The sequence below is a fragment of the Polypterus senegalus genome, chromosome 1, assembly GCF_016835505.1.
Source record: "Polypterus senegalus isolate Bchr_013 chromosome 1, ASM1683550v1, whole genome shotgun sequence".
In the NCBI taxonomy this organism is placed as follows: domain Eukaryota; kingdom Metazoa; phylum Chordata; class Cladistia; order Polypteriformes; family Polypteridae; genus Polypterus; species Polypterus senegalus.
Genome location: NC_053154.1, coordinates 114,788,060 through 114,811,419, shown reverse-complemented (window position 1 = coordinate 114,811,419; position 23,360 = coordinate 114,788,060). Strand labels below are relative to the sequence as shown.

Here is a 23,360-nt window from a genome sequence, read left to right as displayed (position 1 = left end):
TTTTACATAATTTTCTAGCATTTTAATTTTGATTGTAGGGTGACACTGGGAAGACCAAAGAAATGGAATGTTTAGAGCACCGTTAACAGTGTATAAACAAATAAATATTCAAATTGAGAAAAAAATGTATGTTCATATTTTCATTTAGCAACATGACAGTGAACTCCTATTAATCTGTAATGTTTGAAAATTAGTTTGCCTGAGTGTTTGTTATTAATAATGAATGAAGAGTTGGAGCATTGTATTTCTCGGTCTAGTAACCTATGTATAATTTATAGGTATTATAACATAGAAGTTTTACATTCATTTGGCATTGAGTAATATGTTAATTTCATAAAGGCAAATTTTGAGCAATTAATGAAAAGGCCTAAATCAATAAATATACGTCACTCACTTTGCATTACGTGTGAACTAATCCGATAAGTTTTAAATTCCAATACGGATCTAGTCATTTCATTTGTGTTTACAGTAAACATAAATTTAAGAGATAAACCCAGATTTTTTCAGTATGCTGTAATTTTATTAGAAATCAACAGAAGTAAAATTTCGACCCAGTTTGTAGCTATGTGCTATGTGAAAGAACCTATTCCAGTACAGAGGCTGACCACATTATCCAAGCTTTTGTTGCAAAAAGTATAACTGGTGTATACAATGAAGATTGCATGATGAGTAAAGCTACAAATTGTCAATATTTAACTAGGTATTCCTGTACAGTTTATCCCTCATTTATTTTCAGTTAATCAAACAATTATGGATAGTCTGCTTTGTGTGCAAAAATGTGTTGACAGAAACTGTTAAAATTCATTTTAGAGTCTGATCTTTGTCATGCACAACATTTGTATGGCTTCTTTAGCAGCAATTTAAATCTGCTTTTCTAACATGTACAGTATTTTGAAATAAAACATCTACCTGGGTTGAAAAATGTCGAGCAACATCCTATGTTGAAGTGGTATTGTAAAAGTTCCTCTAATGGATTCATCACTGTCCATTACCAGATAGTAGACTAAAGACATTTCTAAGGGTAGCTGAATGCTGGAATATGTATACCACTATTTGGCATACTAGTCAAGAGACAGGTTATGCTTAAACTGTATAATGCAGTTGAATTTTTGTTTCAGTAGTATATGCTGTGCATTTTAATTCTAGAAAAAATCTAAAGAAATGCAATTAGACAAATTCCAGGACAGAGGACGGTTCAATTTATTGAGTCTTTTTTAAGCTAAGCAAACTCTTGCTAAAAGACCTTAATAGACACACTTGAAGTAATTGAGATAAGATGGATAGTAACTGTTACTTTTATTTTCCTGTAGAGCTTAGAATCTATGTGAGTTTTTTCTCTAGGTACTTCTTCCCTATAATACTAAAGAAGTTCATATTGGTTATTTGCATATTTCATTGGATCAGTATAAATGTGTACCTGTATGTTTCCGTGAATACTTCCCAAATTTAGTTACTGCTTTGCAGAAAATGAAAGAGGATAGACAATGGTTCCCCAGGGATATGATTTGAAATTAGCAAGTTTTGATATTTGAGTGGTGATTATGGTAAACAAAACAGAGTTCAAAATCTTTGCAAAACAATGTGGTATGAATGAACAAGAAGTAATATATTTCAAGTTTCTAAAATCATTAGCCCACATTGCAGGCAACTAAGGCCAAGTATTTGATAAATTAAAATAACTGTCATATGCCCTCATGTTGTAAGATATTATAATATAATTAAAATGGTGAAATGATAATTGAGAAAACCAAATCATAAATATGGCCCTTTCAGTAACATTCTGAAATAAATTAAAGCATTCTAATAAATATAAGCAATCTGAAACAATTTTGTTTTTGGGGAGTCATTGTGAATAATGAAATCACCAAGTACAGTGTGCAAAGGGATACCAGGGAGGACGAAAGGACAGATTATTAAGTAGCATAAACATAGGCTGGCAGCCAAAGGTCTTAAAAGCTAATCACTATCTAGATCATATGCATGAGGTTTATTAATATGCATATTTTAATAGAACTGCTTTAGTATAAAACAAGGCACTCTTGAGGCTTTTGCCAAGTTTCAGTTTTGCACAATATATATGGCTTTTATGTAAAATAAAATCACGTAAAAGTGAAACGTAGTTCAAATACCATACATTAAATTTGACCACGATAAAAGCGCTTCTTTTGGCAGTTTTTTGAAGGGGTAGTAGGTTAAACAAATGAGCCATGCACTGTGCATCTACATTACTGCTTGGCACACAATTTTTTTTTGACCAAAGTACACTCGGCCTGGACAATTCACTGGCGTGTTTTACATGTAAAGTTCTTCAGTGATGCCAGAGGACTGCACTTAGAATAGCAAATAATCCTTATGTTCTGATGCATGAGAAGAGCAGTTGGAATTCTTTATAAGTTAAATAAATGATAAGGCCTGTATGGGGTGCCACTGAGCCCCAAACATCCCCAGACACAATTGCACCACAGCAGTCCCAGTTCAACTAAAGTGCTTTTAATTTAATCAATACCTTCATACTGGCTTCTTTTGTTTATGGTACAGAGTACCTCTTTCTCTTTTTTTCTTCCTTTTCTTTTTCTCCACCTCCATTCTCTCCTTCACACCTGACTACAACTTTCTCTCTGAGTCGAGTGTAAGGCTATCTTTTAACTCCAGACCTGGGAATACTTCTGGTGCTTAATCTGTTGTTCCTGGGAAGCACTTCTAGTTCAGGCAAGACCACCATAGTCCATGTATTATCAGTATCCTAGAGCTCCCCAGTCAGTTCCCACAGAACTAGACAGGACAGGCCCATAAGAACACCACTCCCATGCCTTCCTCTGGGTGTCCTTACCTGAGCTTGCCAGATGAAATGCTGCCACCCAATGTACAGGGCGACGCTCTGCCCCTAGTACGCAGTCAACTACTGCGCTGATCTTCCAGGCTCCCAAGTTCATCCCAAATGTAGCTCAGTTGTTATTAGGACACCATTCCTGTTGTAGCCACTGTAACAACCTTCCACCTCCTTGTCCAGGCATGGAAAGGAGATATCACTCCCTCACTGGGTGTTCCATTATAAAGGCTCCCTGCCAGGTAAGGGACCGGTGTTGGATAGGACATGGGTTTGTCCATTACAGTGGTTACATAGTCAAGTAAATTAGTACTTATTTCAGAATACTCTCCAATATTGCATGTAGTAGCAAACAACACTGAACTGTAAAATAGTTCCAGCTGCAGCAACAAAAGAAAGCCACATTTCTACCAAATAACAGTGGAAGTCTGAAGCCACTGGAGGTCAGATCAGACACAACAAATCAATACAGATGGCAGAAGGCACAAGAAATTTCAAATACAAAGGATAAACTCCAAGGGGAACAGAACTCAATTAACAAGTTAAACAATGTATGCATGGCGTGACATTCAAGTGAATTAGGCGACTAAGTTAACTGATATGAAAGGTTCAGCATTTCACATTTTTTTTACATTAATCCAAAAGTCTGTTATTATATTTTTGTTTATTAAATAGTTTGGTAACAATGAGTCATATTCAAAAGTAATAGCAATAATAGAATGCAATCACATATTAGCAGAGTACATTAGTTATGTGCTTTGTTGCAGCATTTTATAATGAAGTTAAAAACTGAGCACAAATAGGCTTTAAGTGGGTCATAACCTTTCATACACTGCAGAGTCCAATTCATGTGATGTGAAAATGGCATTGATTGTTGTGTGTTAGTGGTAGATATGACTAATTGTTTTCAGTAATCTTAAACAACACTTTTATGCCTAATAGAGCAGTATCTTATAATTAACAATTGGAAAATATCTATTAAAACAAAATGACCAATATTAGAATAAAATTAGTATCAGTATTACTCTATGAAAGGAGAAAAGGAACTGAAATATTCCCCATCTAGCTATTAATATTAGTTAAAACACAGTTATTCATTAAAGTTTTATAAATAAGTAAGAACTTTTAAGGAAACTGAATTGTATAACTGAAATATGAATTGTACACAATTGACGTGAAGATCAGGGGCTTGCTACAATTGTTCACATATATCTTTGATTTGAAGATCAGGGACTAGGTGCCAGAGACCAGAGCCTAAGCTGCTGAAGCCTCCTACCTCCCGATGCCATTGTTCGTTTTTAAACCTGTCCCATGTTTATATCAGTTAGGGTGTCATGTTAATTACTTCAAACACAATTTAGCTGCAGGTGGATAACATTGGTACTTTACAATAATAATCTGTAGATAATATTTTGCAATCAATTCATTCTTACATAACCTTACAAAATTGCTTTTCATTTGATTTATTTCCAGAAATGTGATTTTTTTTTTTGCACTCTATTTAGTTATTTTACCTAAAGCAGTAGGACAAGGGTGCTGGTGTATGAGCTGTTTTCACATGCTCTTACTCTACCTTGTTTTTGACTTACGCGCATTAAAACATAAAATAGTGAAATAAGTTCAAGCAACCACTTTTTAGGTAAAATTTAAACAGTAAACGAATTCCTTGTTGAAGTCACACAGAACATTTCTTCTTTTTAAGATGGGTAAGTTTGTCAGGCCATTTCCGCAGTTCAATGGGAAATTGGCAGATGTTTTATGTTATCTTTGCTCTACCGCTTCATATTGTAGTGTCGGCACCAATCTCTGCAATGGATGGATTCTGTGTTCTTTACATGGCTCTTTGAGGTTGCACTATGTGTAAAAGCAATTGACTTAGCAGACTTGCCACGGGTGATGTAATGCCAGCTCATACTTGGGTGACTCATTCCTGGCTGATATAAATCGTCAGCGCAATTACATAGCCCCCCTGCTTTAGTTGCCATCCCCAGTGACCACTTCCAGCTACTTGAAATGTTGCACAAACTTGTTGAAACTGAAGCATGGTCTTCTCTCTTGCTTTAGTGATGCAGCTGGTGGTGAGAGAATGTCAGCAGGGATTGTGAGCACTACATTTTCAAATGGCAGAGCTCGGTACAGCAGAGGTGTTCAAAGCTCGTCAGTTGTAGGCCAGTAGACAAATCTCCATGTGTGATGATGCAGATGTACTGGTATCTTTGCTGTTTTCCTTTACTGAGCTAGAGCTGCTTACCTCATTACAGGTTTGGATCTCAGCTTTGACTCTTCCTCTAATACCACTTTACAACTACTCTATGATCTGTCTTGTCCTTTGCCTGCACATTTTTACCACCAGCCCTGCTTCTTCCGGCTTACTTGGGGTCAGTGACAACTCCATCTGCCGTACTATTCCCCAGCTCCATGGTCCCGAAGCTCCGCCGGCATTCATGTACCCAAGGCTAATAGTACTTAGCAGATGGAAAGGCGGTAGTGGAGCTGCAGAGATGGCAGTCTCTCAGCTGTCTTCCACCGTTCCCCACCACCGTACTGCTGTTTCAAACGACACTCCAGATTACAGATATGAGCCTCAAGACTCTCCATCAACTCTTCCAAACAGCCAAACAGATCAGTTTCTGATAAGTCAGACTGTGTAGGTCTTTTCTTCCTGCTTCTGACTCCTCTTTATATGGCTCCTTGAAGTGGCTTGGTATCCTTAAAAGGTTCACCTTTTTCCACACTAGTTGGTAAAGCATGCAACTTTTCAGGCTTGCCATTTATATAGGCACCCCTTTCATTGGTGATGTAATACCAGCTCATACTTGGGTGAAGCACTCCTGACTGAAGTAAGTGGTCAGCACCATTAAATATTATAGATGGCAGCATTGAGGCATTACCCTATGAGAAAAGTATCTAGAGTATTGAAATAGTTTCTGACTTACCATACTTGTTTGTAATTTTGCATTCCCCGAATGGCTGCTGCTATTCAGTTGTATGTGCACACAGGGTCATCTTTTTTTTCTTTTTTTAAACCCCATGCAAAGATTGACTTGGCAATTTGAGTATCTCGACCACTCTAGGAGCAGTTTATTTATAGACACTTGTCAGTCCTATTAAATTGTGCGGCCCTTTGATATCATATATGCAGGTGTACCAACCTAAAATGGGGGCCCCCACCCCATCGTGTAAAAGTAATAATGAATTGGAAGGAGGACCCTGGCACGAACTAAATGGAGTACTGCCATTAATTATGTTCCACTTCATGCATTGGTAATAGACAAAGAGAAATGTAACTGTGCTGTGAACACTGCATTTAAATCTGAAATAAACTGGTTGTGCTATATATCACTACAGTGCTTTACATTTTTTCCAAAAATGGTTCCATTGTCCTCCTGCATGCAAATTGTACGTTGCAAGCTCGAAATACCAATCAACACTCAGCTGTATGCTTTTTTTTTTTTTTTAACTAATTAATTTATTAAATTTATTACAATCAAGTAAAACTTGACAAAGCTAAATTTAATTCAACCCCAACCCATGAAAAAGAGAGGAAGGCCAACAGCCTGAGTAAAAATTTGAGAGTAGTAAAGAAAGAAACAAGTCCTTCTCCCCAATATAAATGCTTCTCCTAAAATGTTATTGATTAGATCTTGCCAGGTTTTAAAAAGTTTTGAACAGATTCTCTAAGTGAGAATTTTATTTCTCCCAATTTCAAATTGTATATGACATCAGTTACCCACCGACTTAGAAGAGGTGGTCTAGAATTCTTCCAGTTGTGCAAGATAAGTCTACATGCTAATAGTGAAGTAAAGGCCATTACAGTTTGTTTGTCCTTCTCCACTGTAAGCCGATTTGGGAGTATACCAAACACAGCTGTTAATGGATTAGGAGTGAGAGTGATACCAATGCTGTCTAATAGGCATTCATGCCCTTTTTGCACGCATAAGGCACAATCATATACAATGAGTCTTTTTTTTTTTTTCTTTAACGAATCCCAAGTCACTTTCTTTGTTCAGAAGATGGTAGAAAGAGAATAACTGAGGATGCAGTGTTTGAATGAGTTGAACTAGTCAGCAACTTCTAGTTTTGTAGGTATTTGTGTGCACATCATTTTATGTTGAGTGAGATCTAACTTCAGAGTTTCATACCAATATGGCATCATGTTTTTTTTTAGCAATTTTAAATGATCATGGAATGAATCACCTTTTAATCTTCATAATAGCATTATCAAGCACCGCTGTATGTGCTGATTTACAGAAATCTGTGAGACAATTAAATGAATGCATCTCAAGCAAAAATGCTTGAGGCTTTCTTTGGTACATGGGCACAGCAGCTAATTATTCATGATCCACAAGCATCTCTCCATCTCTCTTTCCAAGCCCCAACCCCATGCCCAAGGCGATGGTATCATACATTATCAATATGAACTTTGAAGACACTGCACAGCCCTAGGTAATATTCTACCCTTTCTGGAAAATTCCCCTAGTTATCTTCTAAAGTAATTTGATTCCTACAAATGTATTTTTAGGTTACAAAATAACCTCTTTTACCTCTTAATTTGCTTTGTAAAGTTTGTCTCTTCCCTCCCGTACATCCCTTTAGCTACCTCAGTTAAGTACTTCTTCCCTTCACTGCAAGACACCTTTAAACTTAATTAATGCTGGACCTTAATAATGTGAAAAAATCTTTTGACTTCAGTGTCATCTGTCTTTCAGTTCTAGATAAACTATTATTAAAATGAACATAATTTTCTGCATTAATTTTGTTAGTGCAATGTTTCCAGCACCTTCCTCCATTAAGCATTGATCCAATTTAAGGTCACTTTTATCTACCTTTCTCTGGAACGTAAATAAAAACTGTAATTAAACACTCCACATTTATATGAGGCAAAGATGAGTGTGGGGTTCCTTGTCAGATCTTGAGCTACACCATTGAACTTTTACACTGTATCCATTTTTTCAATGGATGTACCCCTATCCACACCCTTCCTCATAGGGTATCTCTGAGTTTTGTTCCCAACATCCAATTCTCTGATGTGAAAACCGGTGCTCAATGTTCAAAGATGGGTCATCTAATCACTTGTGCACTAGAAATAAGGCATTTTGAGTGGAAAGGTGTCTCATCCCTTGTCCAGTCTGGGATACATATGCACACTTCTATTTTTTATAACACAGCCTGCACAATAGAGATCCCATTGCTTTTGATCCCTGGTCTAAGTTATATATATTTGACAAATCAGGGTTTCTAACATTCCCACTCCTAAATTATTTCTTTCTCCTAAATTTTTTCTTTTCTATCCCCTTATGTTCCATTTTCATTTACTTAAGACTTAGATATGTATTTAAAGCTTATGGTATTCCAGTCCCTTTTGTCCTTGTTTTCTATCCTTTGTATGTTTTCCCACTTACTTATTCTCCTTGCCACAAACCAATATTAATATTATATGCAGTTCTTAGTAAGGCATCCCAATACTGTTTATTATTTAAGTCTGTTTGGCATCAAGATCTTAGTTTTTAAAAATGTCTGACTGGTATCAATGAATTCTAACTATATACAAACCCAATTTAAATTTGTTTACCAATTATATTAAATATCCCATAAATAATTTGCCTGGGGGCTATCCTCTGACCCAATTGTCACTTTGGTTCCATAAACACCTTGGGTACATTTCTGCATATGCTTTGGGGCTACCCTTCTGTGTTCAGTTTTTGGTCTGCTGTCTCTGATTTTCTTATGCCCGCTTTCTCTCTTGAAGTTCCTTTGCTTCCCATATTTTTCTTCACCTAGGCTTTTCTTGACTTCATTCATCTGTTGTTCAGAATATTTGCAGCAAAAGATACCCTTTCTTCTCGCTGAAAATCATCTGATTTCTTTTCTCTTTCTATCTGAAAATCTTTTATATATATATATATTATATTATATATTATATTATTATATTATATATTATATATATATATATATATATAATATAATGTGATAATTTTTGTACTGTCAGCGGTCAGGATCAGTAGAGAAGATGGCTCCTCATTGATGAATGATTTTTTTATGATACAGCTAGTCTGAGTTGGTATGCCACATGGTCTTGGCTGCAGCCCTAATCCATAGCTTTTCTTCTTAATGGTGTTGATGCAGTGCTGGTCACTGTTTTCTTTCTTTGATGTTCTTAGTTTGAATGGGGCAGAGTTGAGTTGGGTTGGGTTGTGTTTTTCTGTAAAATGTTGGCTCTTGTATTTTAATTGAAACATTAGTTCACAAAAAAAGGGATCGAAAATCAGCCAAATCAAGAATGCAGTCAAAACAGTCACATAAAAAAGTTAAGATTCATTCATCTTGAACAACACTTAAAAATCCCACCTGTATCCAAACAAAGAGTTAGTTTAAAGGCAAAGAGCACATTTTGTTAAATATTATGAGATGCCTGGTAGAATAATTGTAAAGCATCGTGTTTGTCGGGTTCTAGAGAAGCTTTGCACAGTTCCACACAAAGTGGGTTTAGGTAATATAAAATATTGTTTTCCCATGGTGTTATGGATGGTACATTAGGATTCTTCTGACTGAGAAAAAATAGTATAAATGCTGTCAGTGTAGTGTAAGAAATTACAATGAGTTTATAGGCAGACAAATATATGTTATGACACATAGAATTTTAATATCTTAGACAAGAAGTAGAATTTATCTATCTAATTAATGAATTAATATTGAGGTCCCTTTGACAATGTTGTACTGCGACATTAATTGATAACATCTGGAAATGCTACTAATATTCTCTTCATTAGTAACTAATATGTCTTCAGATGTGAACATTGATGAAGGTATTAGGAAAATTAGATTTCTTTGAAAAATGTCAAGGCTCAAGGCTGTTATTAAAGCAAAAGGTGGTTCAACAAAATATTGAAATTGGGGGTGATCCTTTATTAATCTCAGTATGTCTTGTTTTTCATTTTTTATAATTTTTCTGAACTGTAGTGGTGATGTCTTTCACTTGGATGTTATAGGTTTCATTGAGTAAGTAAGACTGGGAAGAAATTTTTTGTGTGTGTGTTTTCATTTAGGCCTATAAAGCAAAAAAAATTGGGGGTGATTCTTTTATATACCCACTGTATTTACTTCTAGCTTTTTAGATGTTTGTGAGATTCAGTGATTTTTGTCATAGTGCTATTATAAAAACAGAAGTATGAGATTTTTTTTAAATGTATATTATGTTGCTACAGATGGAAATCATGGAAATTGCTCTGGATCAGTATGGATCTGCAAATGAAAGAAAACTTGCTTTGATTGATAAGAACAGAGATTTGTACATTGCTTTGGTAAGACGATTTGGAAGGGACCAAAAGATAATAAAAATTGGTAAGTGCACATGTCTGTACTGCTTGAATTGAAACACAGATCTGTATCAATATCATTGTGCTCAAGACATGTCCATCCCTGGATAAGATAGCAGTCTAGTACAAGATACATTCAAGTGCACTCACTACACTGACTTAGCTATAGACAGATTTGTAGTCTCAAGTTAATCAAATATGAAAATATTGAAGATGTTGTAAAAGATAACTACATTAACCAGACAAATTAATTGAAGAGAACAAACAGGCAATAACCTCTTCTGGAAATCAAACCCAGGCTGTTGTAGCTTTAAAGCAGCAACACTAACCAGTAGAAGTGGAATATAAAGCCAAAAATTCATAACTTATGCAGTAACAATTAAACATTCTGAAAGTTTTAGTAGATACCTGTATAATTCATTTGTATTTATTTTTCATATTTTTAACAAATACATGTACTAATGATTAATTGTGCGCAAGCACACTCTTATCTGTCAAAAAGATTGTTAATGGTCTATCACTCGAAGCGAGTTCAACTTCACCTTTCAAATGGATGATCTCAAATTCTCTTTAAGCACACTTTGAAATGATGCAGAATTCATAGTTGACTCGATGATTACAAACTGCTCAGGCCTGGAGGCAGCAATGCAACCCCAAACCATAGCCTTTCCACTAGAACATTTCACAGTTAGTATGTTTCTTTTCCTGAAATGCTGTTTTTGGTTGGTGCTAAGCATGTCTACTGTCACTGCGACCCAAACAAGTTAATTTTGATTTTGATTCAGCTGTCCAGAGCAGATTGTTCCAAAATGCCTTTACCTGTATTTTAGTTGTTGCTGCAGTGCTCTTTTTTAGATGTTTTTTTTTACATACCTCTTTTGGATATCAAATGTGTGCAATTTCTTTAGGATTGTGGATGCATGCATGCTGACACCAACTTTTGCAAAAGTTACCTGCAGATAGTATGAAATTTTGGAATTCCTGGAGACTTTTTTTTTTAGTATCAAACAGTCAGTTTGCAGCAATGTGAATGCTGCCACTTGGAGATGGTTTTCCTTTCAAGGAATGATTGATTTCAAGTAATTTGAAAATATTTGTAAATCCCTTGACAAACTTTGTATGAAGATCTAATGTTTGCCTGTTCAAATATGTTGAAACAGACAACAATTTCCATGGGGTGTGCTTAGTATATTTTTTAATCTGCTTTGCTGAATTTTCCAGTAACAGTAAATAATCCATAAGTTTGTAAATGTTTATATTACATATGGATGTTGTATAGTTCGCTGGTGTTAGCATGTAAGTTGGATATAGGTAACGATCAGGAAAACATTGGAGAATTATTTTTAAGGTAAAATAGACACTTGACCATGAGATACTTATCAGATAAATGCTTTTGTGAGATGCTTCAAGATTTTAAAATGTGCACCACCTCCTCTGCTTTTCCTTAAAGTTTCTGTCACACCCATAAGGTAGTTTGTGAAACCACTTAGCTAGATAGCAGAGTTGATTGTGTCACAGGTCAGCCATGTAATGCAACTGTGTTCTCCATTCAAGTTGATATCATTCAGTTTTTTAACCAGAAACTGGGTTTTATAGAAGAATACTGGGCAAAGTAGGTTGGTTGATGCTGTGTTTCAGCCTCAAATGGATGCCTCACTTTCTTCTCAATAGCCTAATTCCTAGCTCTTCTTATCCAGTTATTCCTGGTTAAGTCAGGCTTATTATGTTAGACTTAGTGGATGATAGCTTTCTTTTTCATGACATAAAAGTCAAATCCTGAATACTTCAGTGTTTTAAAGGGTTTAGTAATCATAACTAATAACTCTGGAAATCAACTGCAAAACAGAAAAAGCAACAACATTGTTGCCAAAATGATACAAGTCTATGAGGAGCAATGTGATACATTATCACTCTTGGCCCTATTAAACTGTGACAACAATTGCTCAGGCACTCCACCAATCTGTCCAGTATGGTAGAGTAGTAAGAGGGCGACCATATCTGAATAGCTCTCATGAAGTACCCTTATGAATTAGTACAAATATATGTAGCAATCTCTGAAGTAATGTGAAAATGAGCTAGTCTGATGTCACAGAAATTGAGTTATCCTTAATGCCAAGTGCTCTGTGAGGCAAAAAATAGTTCATAACGATCAATACATTATCCCAACATTGTAGTATAATTATAACATTGAGTTATTAGGATTTAATATCAATCACTATGTCTGGGGGAAAGCATAAAGTCATCACTTACTTCAACACGGAGATTATTTTTTGTATGGTAGTGATACTACTATGTTGTGAAGCTGTTTTATATCTGAGGAGTGGTTGACTTTTCAAAATACATTAAGTAAATGTAAGAGAGTAAATAAAGTAAATGTTTTTAGTCTGTCGGCAAAAGAAATTTAACTTAGTAACCAAGCTTCAACAAGACAGCCATGTCATACATAAAGTCAAAGCTTCTCTTATGTGGCATAAAAAGAAGGCGAGATTCCTGGAAGTGGCCCAGTCAGAAGCCTTTTTTAAATCCCAGTCAAAATCTGTATCAAGAACTTAAGATTCCTTTAAAATATGAAAAAATGCTTACAATATACCACAAAAGGCCTAAAGATGTAATACTGTACCTGTTAAAAGTAACAGCTACTCTCATATTAATCATTATAACAATTAAAAGAGGCGAGTACTTTTCAAAGCTAGAGTTCTCAGTTTTGTATCTTTGTTTACATTTTGTTTGTGATCAAAGTGAATATGCCACATCAAAATGTATTTTATCAACCCAAAAAAAATCAAATTTAAACTTGTAACTTTTCTAGTCACACATCAAATTACAATAGATTTTTGTGGATGTTGAATTATTTCTGCACACACTGTACATACAAGCTACTAACACTTATCCAAAGCAGTAGTGCATTTGTTAATCAATTTCTCTCTTTGATGCAATGATGTTTTAAGTGATTTTCTCGTGGTTACCAAGTAAATTAGTAATATGGCTTTAGATGACAACATGGGCTTTCCAGTCCAGTGCGTTGGTCTCTGGGCCCAATTGCATGCATCTGAAGAGGTCCTAGTGAGATTTCAGCTTTTGACCCATAGTTTATTGTTTACTTACAGAACCCCACAGGGTTAGCAAAATAGCTATGATGCAGTTAATAAATTTTACCTCTGCCTTAACTATTGATGATTCTAGTATGCATTTAGTTTCAGATAAGATTAAACTTGATTGCTTTTCTTTGCCAGCATTACTTGCTTAAATATCTGCACAATATTTCGGAATTCCAGCAACCCGTTTGCTATTGCCTCATTTCAAACTGTTCAAGTTAGCTTTACAATATGAAAGGTATGAGTGTTTTGAAAAATGTACTTTTTTTAAACAATTAAAAACAAGTGTTTAATTTGGTATATCCAATCTTGTATAATGTTTTAAAGTTCTTAAAGATGTTTATTTTCAAATCTAGAATTTGAAATATATATACTGTGGTCAAAATTTTACATCTTATTAAAGAAAGAAACATCCTCTAACAGGACAATTCAGTAATCAGGCAGGATTTCTTAGTCATCCTTCAGTACACTTCGTATATTACATCAACCTTTCTTCTGGTACATTCTTTATTTACTTGACCATTTTAGTATTTTTCCTAAACCAATTCCTATATTTCATTGTACAATTTGTTGTTCACTTGATCTTTTTCTCGTTTCTGACATTTATTAACCCTTAATGCTATTTCTTAAAGATGAATGCTATGTTACCCTAAAATTATTCTTCCACAATACCTCAGACTCTGTATTTTACCAAGCTATGCATATTATAATTCTGTGCCTTACTTTGTGCTGCCAGCAAAAGGCGCCTGTGAAAAAATTCTTATGCGCATTAGAACTATTTCATGTACAGCACAATCACAGTATAACAAACTGAACAGTGTATACTTTTGTTGTACAAATTTCATTGCTAGTTTTAGCGAGTAACTGTTTGTTTTTTGTAAGTTAGTACCTTTTAATCAGAGCATGATTCCTTTTGTTTCTAAGTCATCAAAGAAGCTGTATGTACTGTATTTTTATAACCAAGATTTCACTTTCTAAAACAAGTGTTTAACTAATAAATATACTAATGTACTGTTGATTATAAACAGCATGCTACACAAGATTTTCCAAATTGTACCTTCTCTTCTGTTTCTTAACTAAATAATTAGTTGGAATTAGATAAAAATAGAAAAATTATAAAAGCAAAAAGAAATCTCATTATACATATGAGAATAAGAATAGCTGTACCTTTTCAGGATACTTTGTTGCTTACAAATGATTGTGGTTACCTGAACTGAAATCTTTTAGTGGATGAACAAGCACAGAAGAGTTAACAGTGAATTCAAAACATCTTTACTTTGAAATATACAGAAATTAGATTAAATTCAGCTATGAAAAAGATGGTTATTATTTTGGCAGCTTGTCAGCGTATGTGAAATGTTTATTTAAATATGAATGCTCTTTTCTTTAGGCACTATGGTTCACACAATGGCTTGGAATGACTCCACAAGCATGTTGTGTGGGATTCAGGACACCCAGTTTACTGTTTGGTATTACCCTAGTGTTGTTTATGTAGACAAAGATCTTCTTTTCAAGACACTTTACGCAAAAGATGCAAGGTATGTTACGAAGAATTTTAGCAACACGTAGTTATATGTGTTTATGTAAATATAATGGAGCTGAGTGGTAGAGCCATAACCATGCAATATACCATGTGGGTTGCTTAAAACATGTTCATGAGAGAATCCTTCTATTATTTTAAATCTTAACATCTTGATTAGGTTTAGCTCCTTCCTTTGGCCTAATGATGTGGGAAACACTGTGGTACCCAATAACCCTGACAAGTAAAATTCTTGTGTAAAATAATTTAACATACTGGAAGTCACTTGAAGACTTGTGAGGGAAAAGGAAGGGCTGAGAGAAAGGATTCTGATTGTAAGGGCTGAACACAACTGGAGATTGGCAAAATAAAATGTTTGATAGTGGGGAGTGTGTTGTTAATACTGTGAAGACTAATGATCACAGACAGTGATGATAAATTATAGTGAAAAATAAGTCTGAACAGTCAAACAATAATCACTTAAAGCAGTTATCGACAGGCCTATGGGAAAGTAAGATCTGAGTAGTTTTTTGTTTTGCTTTATGACCCAAATAGCTAAGCTAACTATAGTATGTCTATTTGCAGAGATTTTTGATTTACATTTTTTAAATTAATCATTAGTTTTGCAGTTTTGTGAATTATGCTAGTGCCTTTTTGGGATATTTGCAATGGCTTGTGCCTTGTTTATGATGGTGCAACAAACATCTACATTTTGGATTAAAGTTCAAGTAAACTCAAGTCTTTGTTCGTGTTTCTAGTTAAATGGGGAAATGATTTTTAGGTAAACAGGTTTTCAACTGTTTTATTTTGGCATTTTGGTATTGACTACTGGCTTTCTCATTACTTCTTGGTTTTATCCACTGCATTTTTTATTTTGGTATTGACTACTGGCTTTCTTATTATTTCCTGGTTTTATCCACTGCATTTGCACCCAGACCTTGATTCCATAGTCATTTCTCCTTTCCTTCACCTCACGTAGGTAATTTTTATATGGGTGATGCTTTTGTTTGGTAGTATTATAAACAGTATGTTTTGGCATGCAACCCTCTGTTATACAGCAGAAAAATGTGTCATTACAACTTTCTTTGACTATTCTTATAGTCACTTGCTACTTTTGGTTTGTGTTGCCTAAATAGTGTGTTCAGTGTACTTGTTTTAATGTCTTTGTTGTTCATACTGCTTTTTATAAATTGACTCTACTGATAACTACAGAAGCAATACAATACAACATTTACGTACATATACAGTGGTGTGAAAAACTACATGGCCCTGTGTGAAAAGTAATTGCCCCCTGAACCTAATAACTGGTTGGGCCTCCCTTAGCAGCAATAACTGCAATCAAGCGTTTGCGATAACTTGCAATGAGTCTTTTACAGCGCTCTGGAGGAATTTTGGCCCACTCATCTTTGCAGAATTGTTGTAATTCAGCTTTATTTGAGGAAGGGGGCAAATAGTTTTTCACACCACTGTATGTAAATATCCATTCAAATATTGTAACAGAATAGTACTTGTCTAAGATTATCTCCTTCTTTGCATCCAGTGATGCTAGGATATCCTCCAGCTCCCTTCAAAAATATTAGTAGAATTAGTAGAATTTTTTGTGTTATTAATGGGTGAACCAGCAGCTGTAATGCTGAATTAAGATAATGGTCCCTTATGTTGGTTTAAAATGCGTAGACTAATGGAATATCATTTAAGAGCTTAAACATTACATAGCTAGAGGCCCTATACCCTACAGTAAGTGCTCAGTCTTTTAATTTTTTCATTGCTATCATTTTTATTTGTATGTTTTTAAATTGTAACAACATTGAAGTCTGATATTTTGCAGAAGATTATTTATATTATATCATTAGTTACATTTGTAATCATTTTATGTATCATCAAGAGTTGATATGTTTTTTTTTATTTCTGCCATTTTATGTGCATTTTAGTGCAAGCCTTGTACTACTTTTTAATTGATGGAAGAGTGTTTTAATATATTTCCTCCTAAATTTTATGAGATACTCTTATATCTGTCATCTTTGCAAGAACCTTTAAGGCTATTAATAATCTCATGTCAGGGAAACATACTTGTAATTTCTGTTCAATGCATCTAACACATTCTTTGAGATTAACCATGCAGTTTAATGTAAAGAAATACAGCGCATCTTGAAAGTATTCACAGCGCATCACTTTTTCCACATTTTGTTATGTTACAGCCTTATTCCAAAATGGATTAAATTCATTTTTTTCCTCAGAATTCTACACACAACACCCCATAATTACAACGTGAAAAAAGTTTACTTGAGGTTTTTGAAAATTTTATTAAAAATAAAAAACTGAGAACTCACATGTACATAAGTATTCACAGCCTTTGCTCAATACTTTGTCGATGCACCTTTGGCAGCAATTACAGCCTCAAGTCTTTTTGAATATGATGCCACAAGCTTGGCACACCTATCCTTGGCCAATTTTGCCCATTCCTCTTTGCAGCACCTCTCAAGCTCCATCAGGTTGGATGGGAAGCGTCGGTGCACAGCCATTTTAAGATCTCTCCAGAGATGTTCAATCAGATTCAAGTCTGGGCTCTGGCTGGGCCACTCAAGGATATTCACAGAATTGTCCTGAAGCCACTCCTTTGATATCTTGACTGTGTGCTTAGGGTCGTTGTCCTGCTGAAAGATGAACCGCCACCCCAGTCTGAGGTCAAGAGCACTCTGGAGCAGGTTTTCATCCAGGATGTCTCTGTACATTGCTGCAGTCATCTTTCCCATTATCCTGACTAGTCTCCCAGTTCCTGCCGCTGAATAACACCCCCACAGCATGATGCTGCCACCACCATGCTTCACTGTAGGGATGGTATTGGCCTGGTGATGAGCGGTGCCTGGTTTCCTCCAAACATGACGCCTGGCATTCACATCAAAGAGTTCAATCTTTGTTTTATCAGACCAGAGAATTTTGTTTCTCATGGTCTGAGAGTCCTTCAGGTGCCTTTTGACAAACTCCAGACGGGCTGCCATGTGCCTTTTACTAAGGCGTGGCTTCCGTCTGGCCACTCTACCATACAGGCCTGATTGGTGGATTGCTGCAGAGATGGTTGTCCTTCTGGAAGGTTCTCCTCTCTCCACAGAGGACTTCTGGAGCTCTTGACAGAGTGACCATCGGGTTCTTGGTCACCTCCCTGACTAAGGCCCTTCTCCCCCGATCGCTCCATTTAGATGGCCGGCCAGCTCTAGGAAAAGTCCTGGTGGTTTCGAACTTCTTCCACTTATGGATGATGGAGGCCAATGTGCTCATTGGGACCTTCAAAGCAGCAGAAATTTTTCTGTAACCTTCTCCAGATTTGTCCCTCGAGACAATCCTGTCTCGGAGGTCTACAGATAATTCCTTTTGACTTCATGCTTGGTTTGTGCTCTTGAACTGTCAACTGTGGGACCTTATATAGACAGGTGTGTGCCTTTCCAAATCATGTCCAATCAACTGAACTTACCACAGGTGGACTCAAATTAAGCTGCAGAAACATCTCAAGGATGACCAGGGGAAACAGGATGCATCTGAGCTCAATTTTGAGCTTCATGGCAAAGGCTGTGAATACTTGTGTACATGTGATTTCTCAGTTTTTTTATTTTTAATACATTTTCAAAAACCTCAAGTAAACTTTTTTCACATTGTCATTATGGGGTGTTGTGTGTAGAATTCTGAGGAAAAAAATAACTTAATCCATTTTGGAATGAGGCTTTAACATAACAAAATGTGGAAAAAGTGATGCGCTGTGAATACTTTCCGAATGCACTTTACATTGCCAGTGGCTGTTGAGCAGTGACTTCTCTGGAAAAATATGTTTTCTGTTTAGACCTATCTTTGATTTTAAAAAAGATTCTAATACATTATTTATCCATGACCTTCGTTATGATTCCACTTGAGAATAAACCATGGTAGATGGATGTTACAGGTAAATCAAAACCCCCCTTTTTTTTTTTTTTGTAGTTTTGACATACAGTGATAAACTATTTATTTCTTACCAAGTAGGTATAGTGTCAAATTACCAATAATATAACACTTGATATTAATTGGTAATTTATATAATACTTTTATATGTTAGTAGACATCCTGCTCCACCCTAATCAATCAGATTATATTCTACTGTGTGTGTGTATATATATATATTTATATATATATATATTCACCTTTTTTATAGAGTTCTTGGCAGTTCATAAAATTTAAGAAAAGCTTCTTTTAGAACTTTCTTTATTATCATTTCTAATCCTTAAATTGTTTGTTTGAATAAATTGTATTTGCTGATTAATTTTATTGTAATTAACTTTCTTAACTTTTTTTCCATATTTAGAATTGATGAACTTTAGATAGTAACCATTGCACAGATTTAAATGGTGAAAGTTATATAACATTTTCAATTAATGTTTACATGTTTTAACTATTCACATTATTTTAAGCAGTTTTCACCTGTCTGATTTTTTTAGTGATTTCAGTAGAAGCCCTCATATTTTAAACTATGTTTCCAATCAAGTTACAATAAGAAGATCAGATGGATCTCTAGTGTACACAAACATATCTCCATATCCAGCAATTCTTCATGAGTATGTTAATTGCTCTCGTTGGGATGATGCTGTGAGACTATGTCGTTTTGTAAAGGTATGTTTTCTATTGTTCTGTTATAATCGTTCACAGCATGATCTACTGTACCTTGTGTATCTGACCTCCCATCAGTAGATCACTTGAAAGACTAGTCAGGCATTTTATAGACTTATTTTTTTCTTATTCAGTTTACTCAGTCACTTATGACTATCCTTTCCTATTATTATATTAACATTACATCTCAAATTCACCAAATTATATTTATAGACCTTTATGGCAGAGTAGACAAAAATGGTATTGGCCAATTTAAAAAAAATCTAATTGTAGTATCTTTTTACAGGCCTTCCCCAAAAATGAGATTAAAATGAGAAGTTACACAATTCTCAGGATCTTATACATACTTAAAGTTGACTTCCCTGAAATCTGTTGTGGTTGAATAAATTTTGCTAATTTCACTTTTGTTTATGTGGGCTGCTGTTTAGCCCCAAATAAAATTAAGAAATGCAGTTACTGAACTTCTAGGACAGTGACATATTTTTAGCATTAAAAATATGGTATTATTTTTGTTTTGCAAATAGGCAGACATAAGCAGCTTAGTCTAATTAAAAATGGAAGAACTTGTACAAAAACCTGTTGCTGCATATTTATTGTAAAAAAATTTCAGCAGTTAAAAGATAGTGTAAACTTGGACTATGCAACTAAATAATGTCCTCATTTCCTTTATGCCAGAGGTGTTTAATCTGTGGAAGTTTTTACTAATTTAATTAACTGTATTAATAATATCTGAGCAAAATAAAAATTTAGTAAGTAGTGATCTAAAAAATATGTTAAATTAAGCCTAGTCAGCCATGAAATTCTTTTTTTGCTTTGTTAAACTTACTCCTTCAGTTACATTCTTTTAATTATAAATTCCACTCACTTCTTCAATCATGATTTGTTTTGTGGATTGGGAATAAAGACTCCAAGATGCTCCAGCTGTTTCCTGCATGTTAGAGCATCATTGCTTCTAATTTGAAACACTGTCTGCCCTTAAGTGAGACACTAATAATTCCAAACTACAACATGCAGACGGAATAATAGACCCCCATCTGACAGAGACGCCAGGGTAATGATGGTCTTGTCCCTCTAATAATGTTTTTAGGAGTGTTTATTTGACCAAAATGTCAACATTATCTTTATTTCTTTGGTAAGGTTAATGGCCTGGATGTGCACATTAAAAGTTTTTTTTAATAATAATAAAAATTTGGACTTAATAAAGTTTTTTTATGACAGCTGTCTCTTTCCCAGCTGTTGAAAAGTAGAACAAACAAAGCATGAATGTAGCCAACAAACAATAATACTTTATTATATATACAGAAAACTGATTTACTTAAACAGTGAAAGTCTGAGCAAAACCTTAAATCTTTATTTATTTTTTCATTCCGATGCTTGTATTTAAGAAAAGTGTAAATAAAGCTTAGGCACTTGGCCAACTTTCCACTGAGTCACAAACAGGATTTATGGATTTAGCATTGATGAAACAGAACATTAAACAAAACACTGTATTTTAATCCAAAATAAAATGGCTTTTAAACAAAGTACAATTTAAATAAGCAAGTTCCTTCATGCTGGTCTGATTGTTTTGAAAAAATGTAATGCGTCCCAGATTCAATTCACTTATAATAAAGTTGCAGTACAAAGTGCAGCTATATATAATGCTAATTGTACAACTGAAATGGTAAACCTATACAAAATTTTATTTGGTACATTTATTGACTGAAATAAAAGTCTTTAACTGATTACATTAATGTCTTTGATTTTGTAGTAATGTCATTATCACAATATTAGTACACAGAGTTGTGCAGCTTATGTCACAATTCTTACATGTCTCCTGGTGAGATTTATAATTTACTGTTGGCACTGAAACGGTCACATTTGTTTCTGTCTTTTGTTTTCAGGAGCAAACATTATGGGCCTGCCTTGCTGCTATGGCAGTTGCAAATAAGGAACTGATTACTGCAGAGGTAGCATATGCAGCAATTGGAGAAGTATGATACATTTAACATTATTGATCTGTTTATTTTTCTTCTGTTTTCTGAATGTAGGTTAGATACAGTATGGTTACACAGGGCTACAGAAAAGTAAAACATCAAACTTTCTAACAGAAAAAAATGTATTGAATTTGTGATACAGCATATTTTTATGTATTTTATTATATATTTATCAATTTATCATGTTAAATTTCTTAGTAAAATTTGATTTTATTCTTGTAAAAGTAAGCATTAAAATGGTTGATTTACACTATGGTTATAATAGAATATAGCACAGCCAAATTTGGCATACATTGGTTTGCACTATGATTATAATAGAATATAGCACAGCAAAAGTTGGCATATTTGTGGAGCAGATTTGCAGTTCACAGGTAGCAAATAGGAATTTGAAAATATTTTCCATGATAGAGTAGGCTCATTTTCATTTTCTCTTGAAAAGCTTTTGGTCATATTTTTCTGTTTATTCACTACATTATTTATGATAGGAAGCAGTAGAACTTGTATAACCTGAGTAGCTTACAACTACATAAAATTATTGCTTGTTATACTGTATTGTGTGTATTTATGTAAGGTAGTTTTTATTGATATTTACAGCAGTGTTTCCTCCATTACTAAACAATGGTCTTAAAATTCATCCTTGTTGTATGTAATGGCTTCAAAATTTTTTATATGCCTTTCCTGATCTTTCACTTCCAACATTAAGTCTTTTAATTTAAGGCCAATGGAAATTGCTTCATTTAACGTGAGGTGAAAACAAGTTACCTTTGTTTCAGGTTTGATTAAACATGTATCCTTTGAAAGAGTTTATCCTTCTGTTTTTCACTTTAAATCTGTTTGCAGTGTTTTATTCTAGGTGAATGCTCACATCCGATGACATGTTTTTAGCATGCATACACTTTTGAGATTTACTCTGGGTCTCTGCCTTTCCTAGTACACCACTGTGTCTTCCATAGCTCTTGGAGGGTCAGGTATCTCTTAGTCAGTCTCTGGGTAACCTCACAATCGCTGTCCATAGTCTGTCCACTCAGCAGCTGGATGAGCTTGGAAGAAGATAATTAGCTACTGGGCAGTCATTGTAGACCTCTCGTTTAGCTTCCTGTCATCTGGTTGTGCCCAGGTTGCACATCTCTTGACTCTTCTTCCCTGATGTTTTAGCCTGTTGCCATTCCAGGCTACCAGTAGAATACATAGGGTATAATACTCGAGCAGTCCCTGTCATCTTGCACTGCCATAACAATGTGATGTCTCTGTTTCTGTCTGTCTCTCTGGGCACTTCTTTGTTCAGCATATTTATTTTTCTCACTAGCGAATACTTGCATACAAGTATACATATACTCATATGCACAGACATACAGAGTAAGCTCCCTAATAATCAGAAATAACAGACATTTTAGATGTAGTCATTTTAGAAAGATGATATACATAACATTTACAATATCGAAAGACCCCTTCTTTTGACTATATCTAAATGTGGAAGATGGAAAAATGTTTGTTTTTTAAGAAAGTATAATAAAGTAGCACATGTAGTTTAAACTGTCAGTTTCTTTTCACTGTTTCTGTAAATGTTTCTCAATCAGCATATGATCTTATCTCTTACCAGTAAGATGCATAATGTCAAAGTATAGAAAACCATTACAGTTTGGAACATGACAAGATCAGTCTGTGTTTGAGATCATGCATTATAAACTTTATATATATTTTTGCATGAAACCCACCCTTTAAGAAGAATTTCATTGTGAAAACTTCAGTTTACCTAAATTAGCATATGACAGCACTTTAAAGGAACAAGCACTGCAATTATCTAGTCTACATTTCATTAGAAATCAAGTTATGCTGTTGTTTTTTTGCATCTTGAATCTTTATCGTCCAAAGTAAAGTCCAAATGAGTTGGATGGAAAAATATACCTTGTGCAACTAAAGATGGTTTGTTTCCATAGTGACTTCCCACACATTCTCTAACTTTTTTGCTGAATTTTATAGAAAATATTATGTCTATCC

At 34.7% G+C, this 23,360-nt stretch overlaps 1 protein-coding gene across 3 annotated transcripts in view; it reads left to right on the top strand.

Moving 5' to 3' along the window:
• The window catches only part of ift80 (intraflagellar transport 80 homolog (Chlamydomonas)), a 261,632-nt gene that overhangs the window by 212,272 nt on the left and 26,000 nt on the right, over positions 1 to 23,360 (top strand). For all 3 annotated transcript variants that reach the window (XM_039756563.1, XM_039756573.1, XM_039756581.1), the window contains exons 14-17: positions 10,033 to 10,168; positions 14,629 to 14,776; positions 19,218 to 19,389; positions 21,270 to 21,359. In XM_039756563.1, coding sequence (XP_039612497.1) covers positions 10,033 to 10,168; positions 14,629 to 14,776; positions 19,218 to 19,389; positions 21,270 to 21,359 — 546 coding nt within the window. The remainder of the gene's footprint in view (positions 1 to 10,032; positions 10,169 to 14,628; positions 14,777 to 19,217; positions 19,390 to 21,269; positions 21,360 to 23,360) is intronic.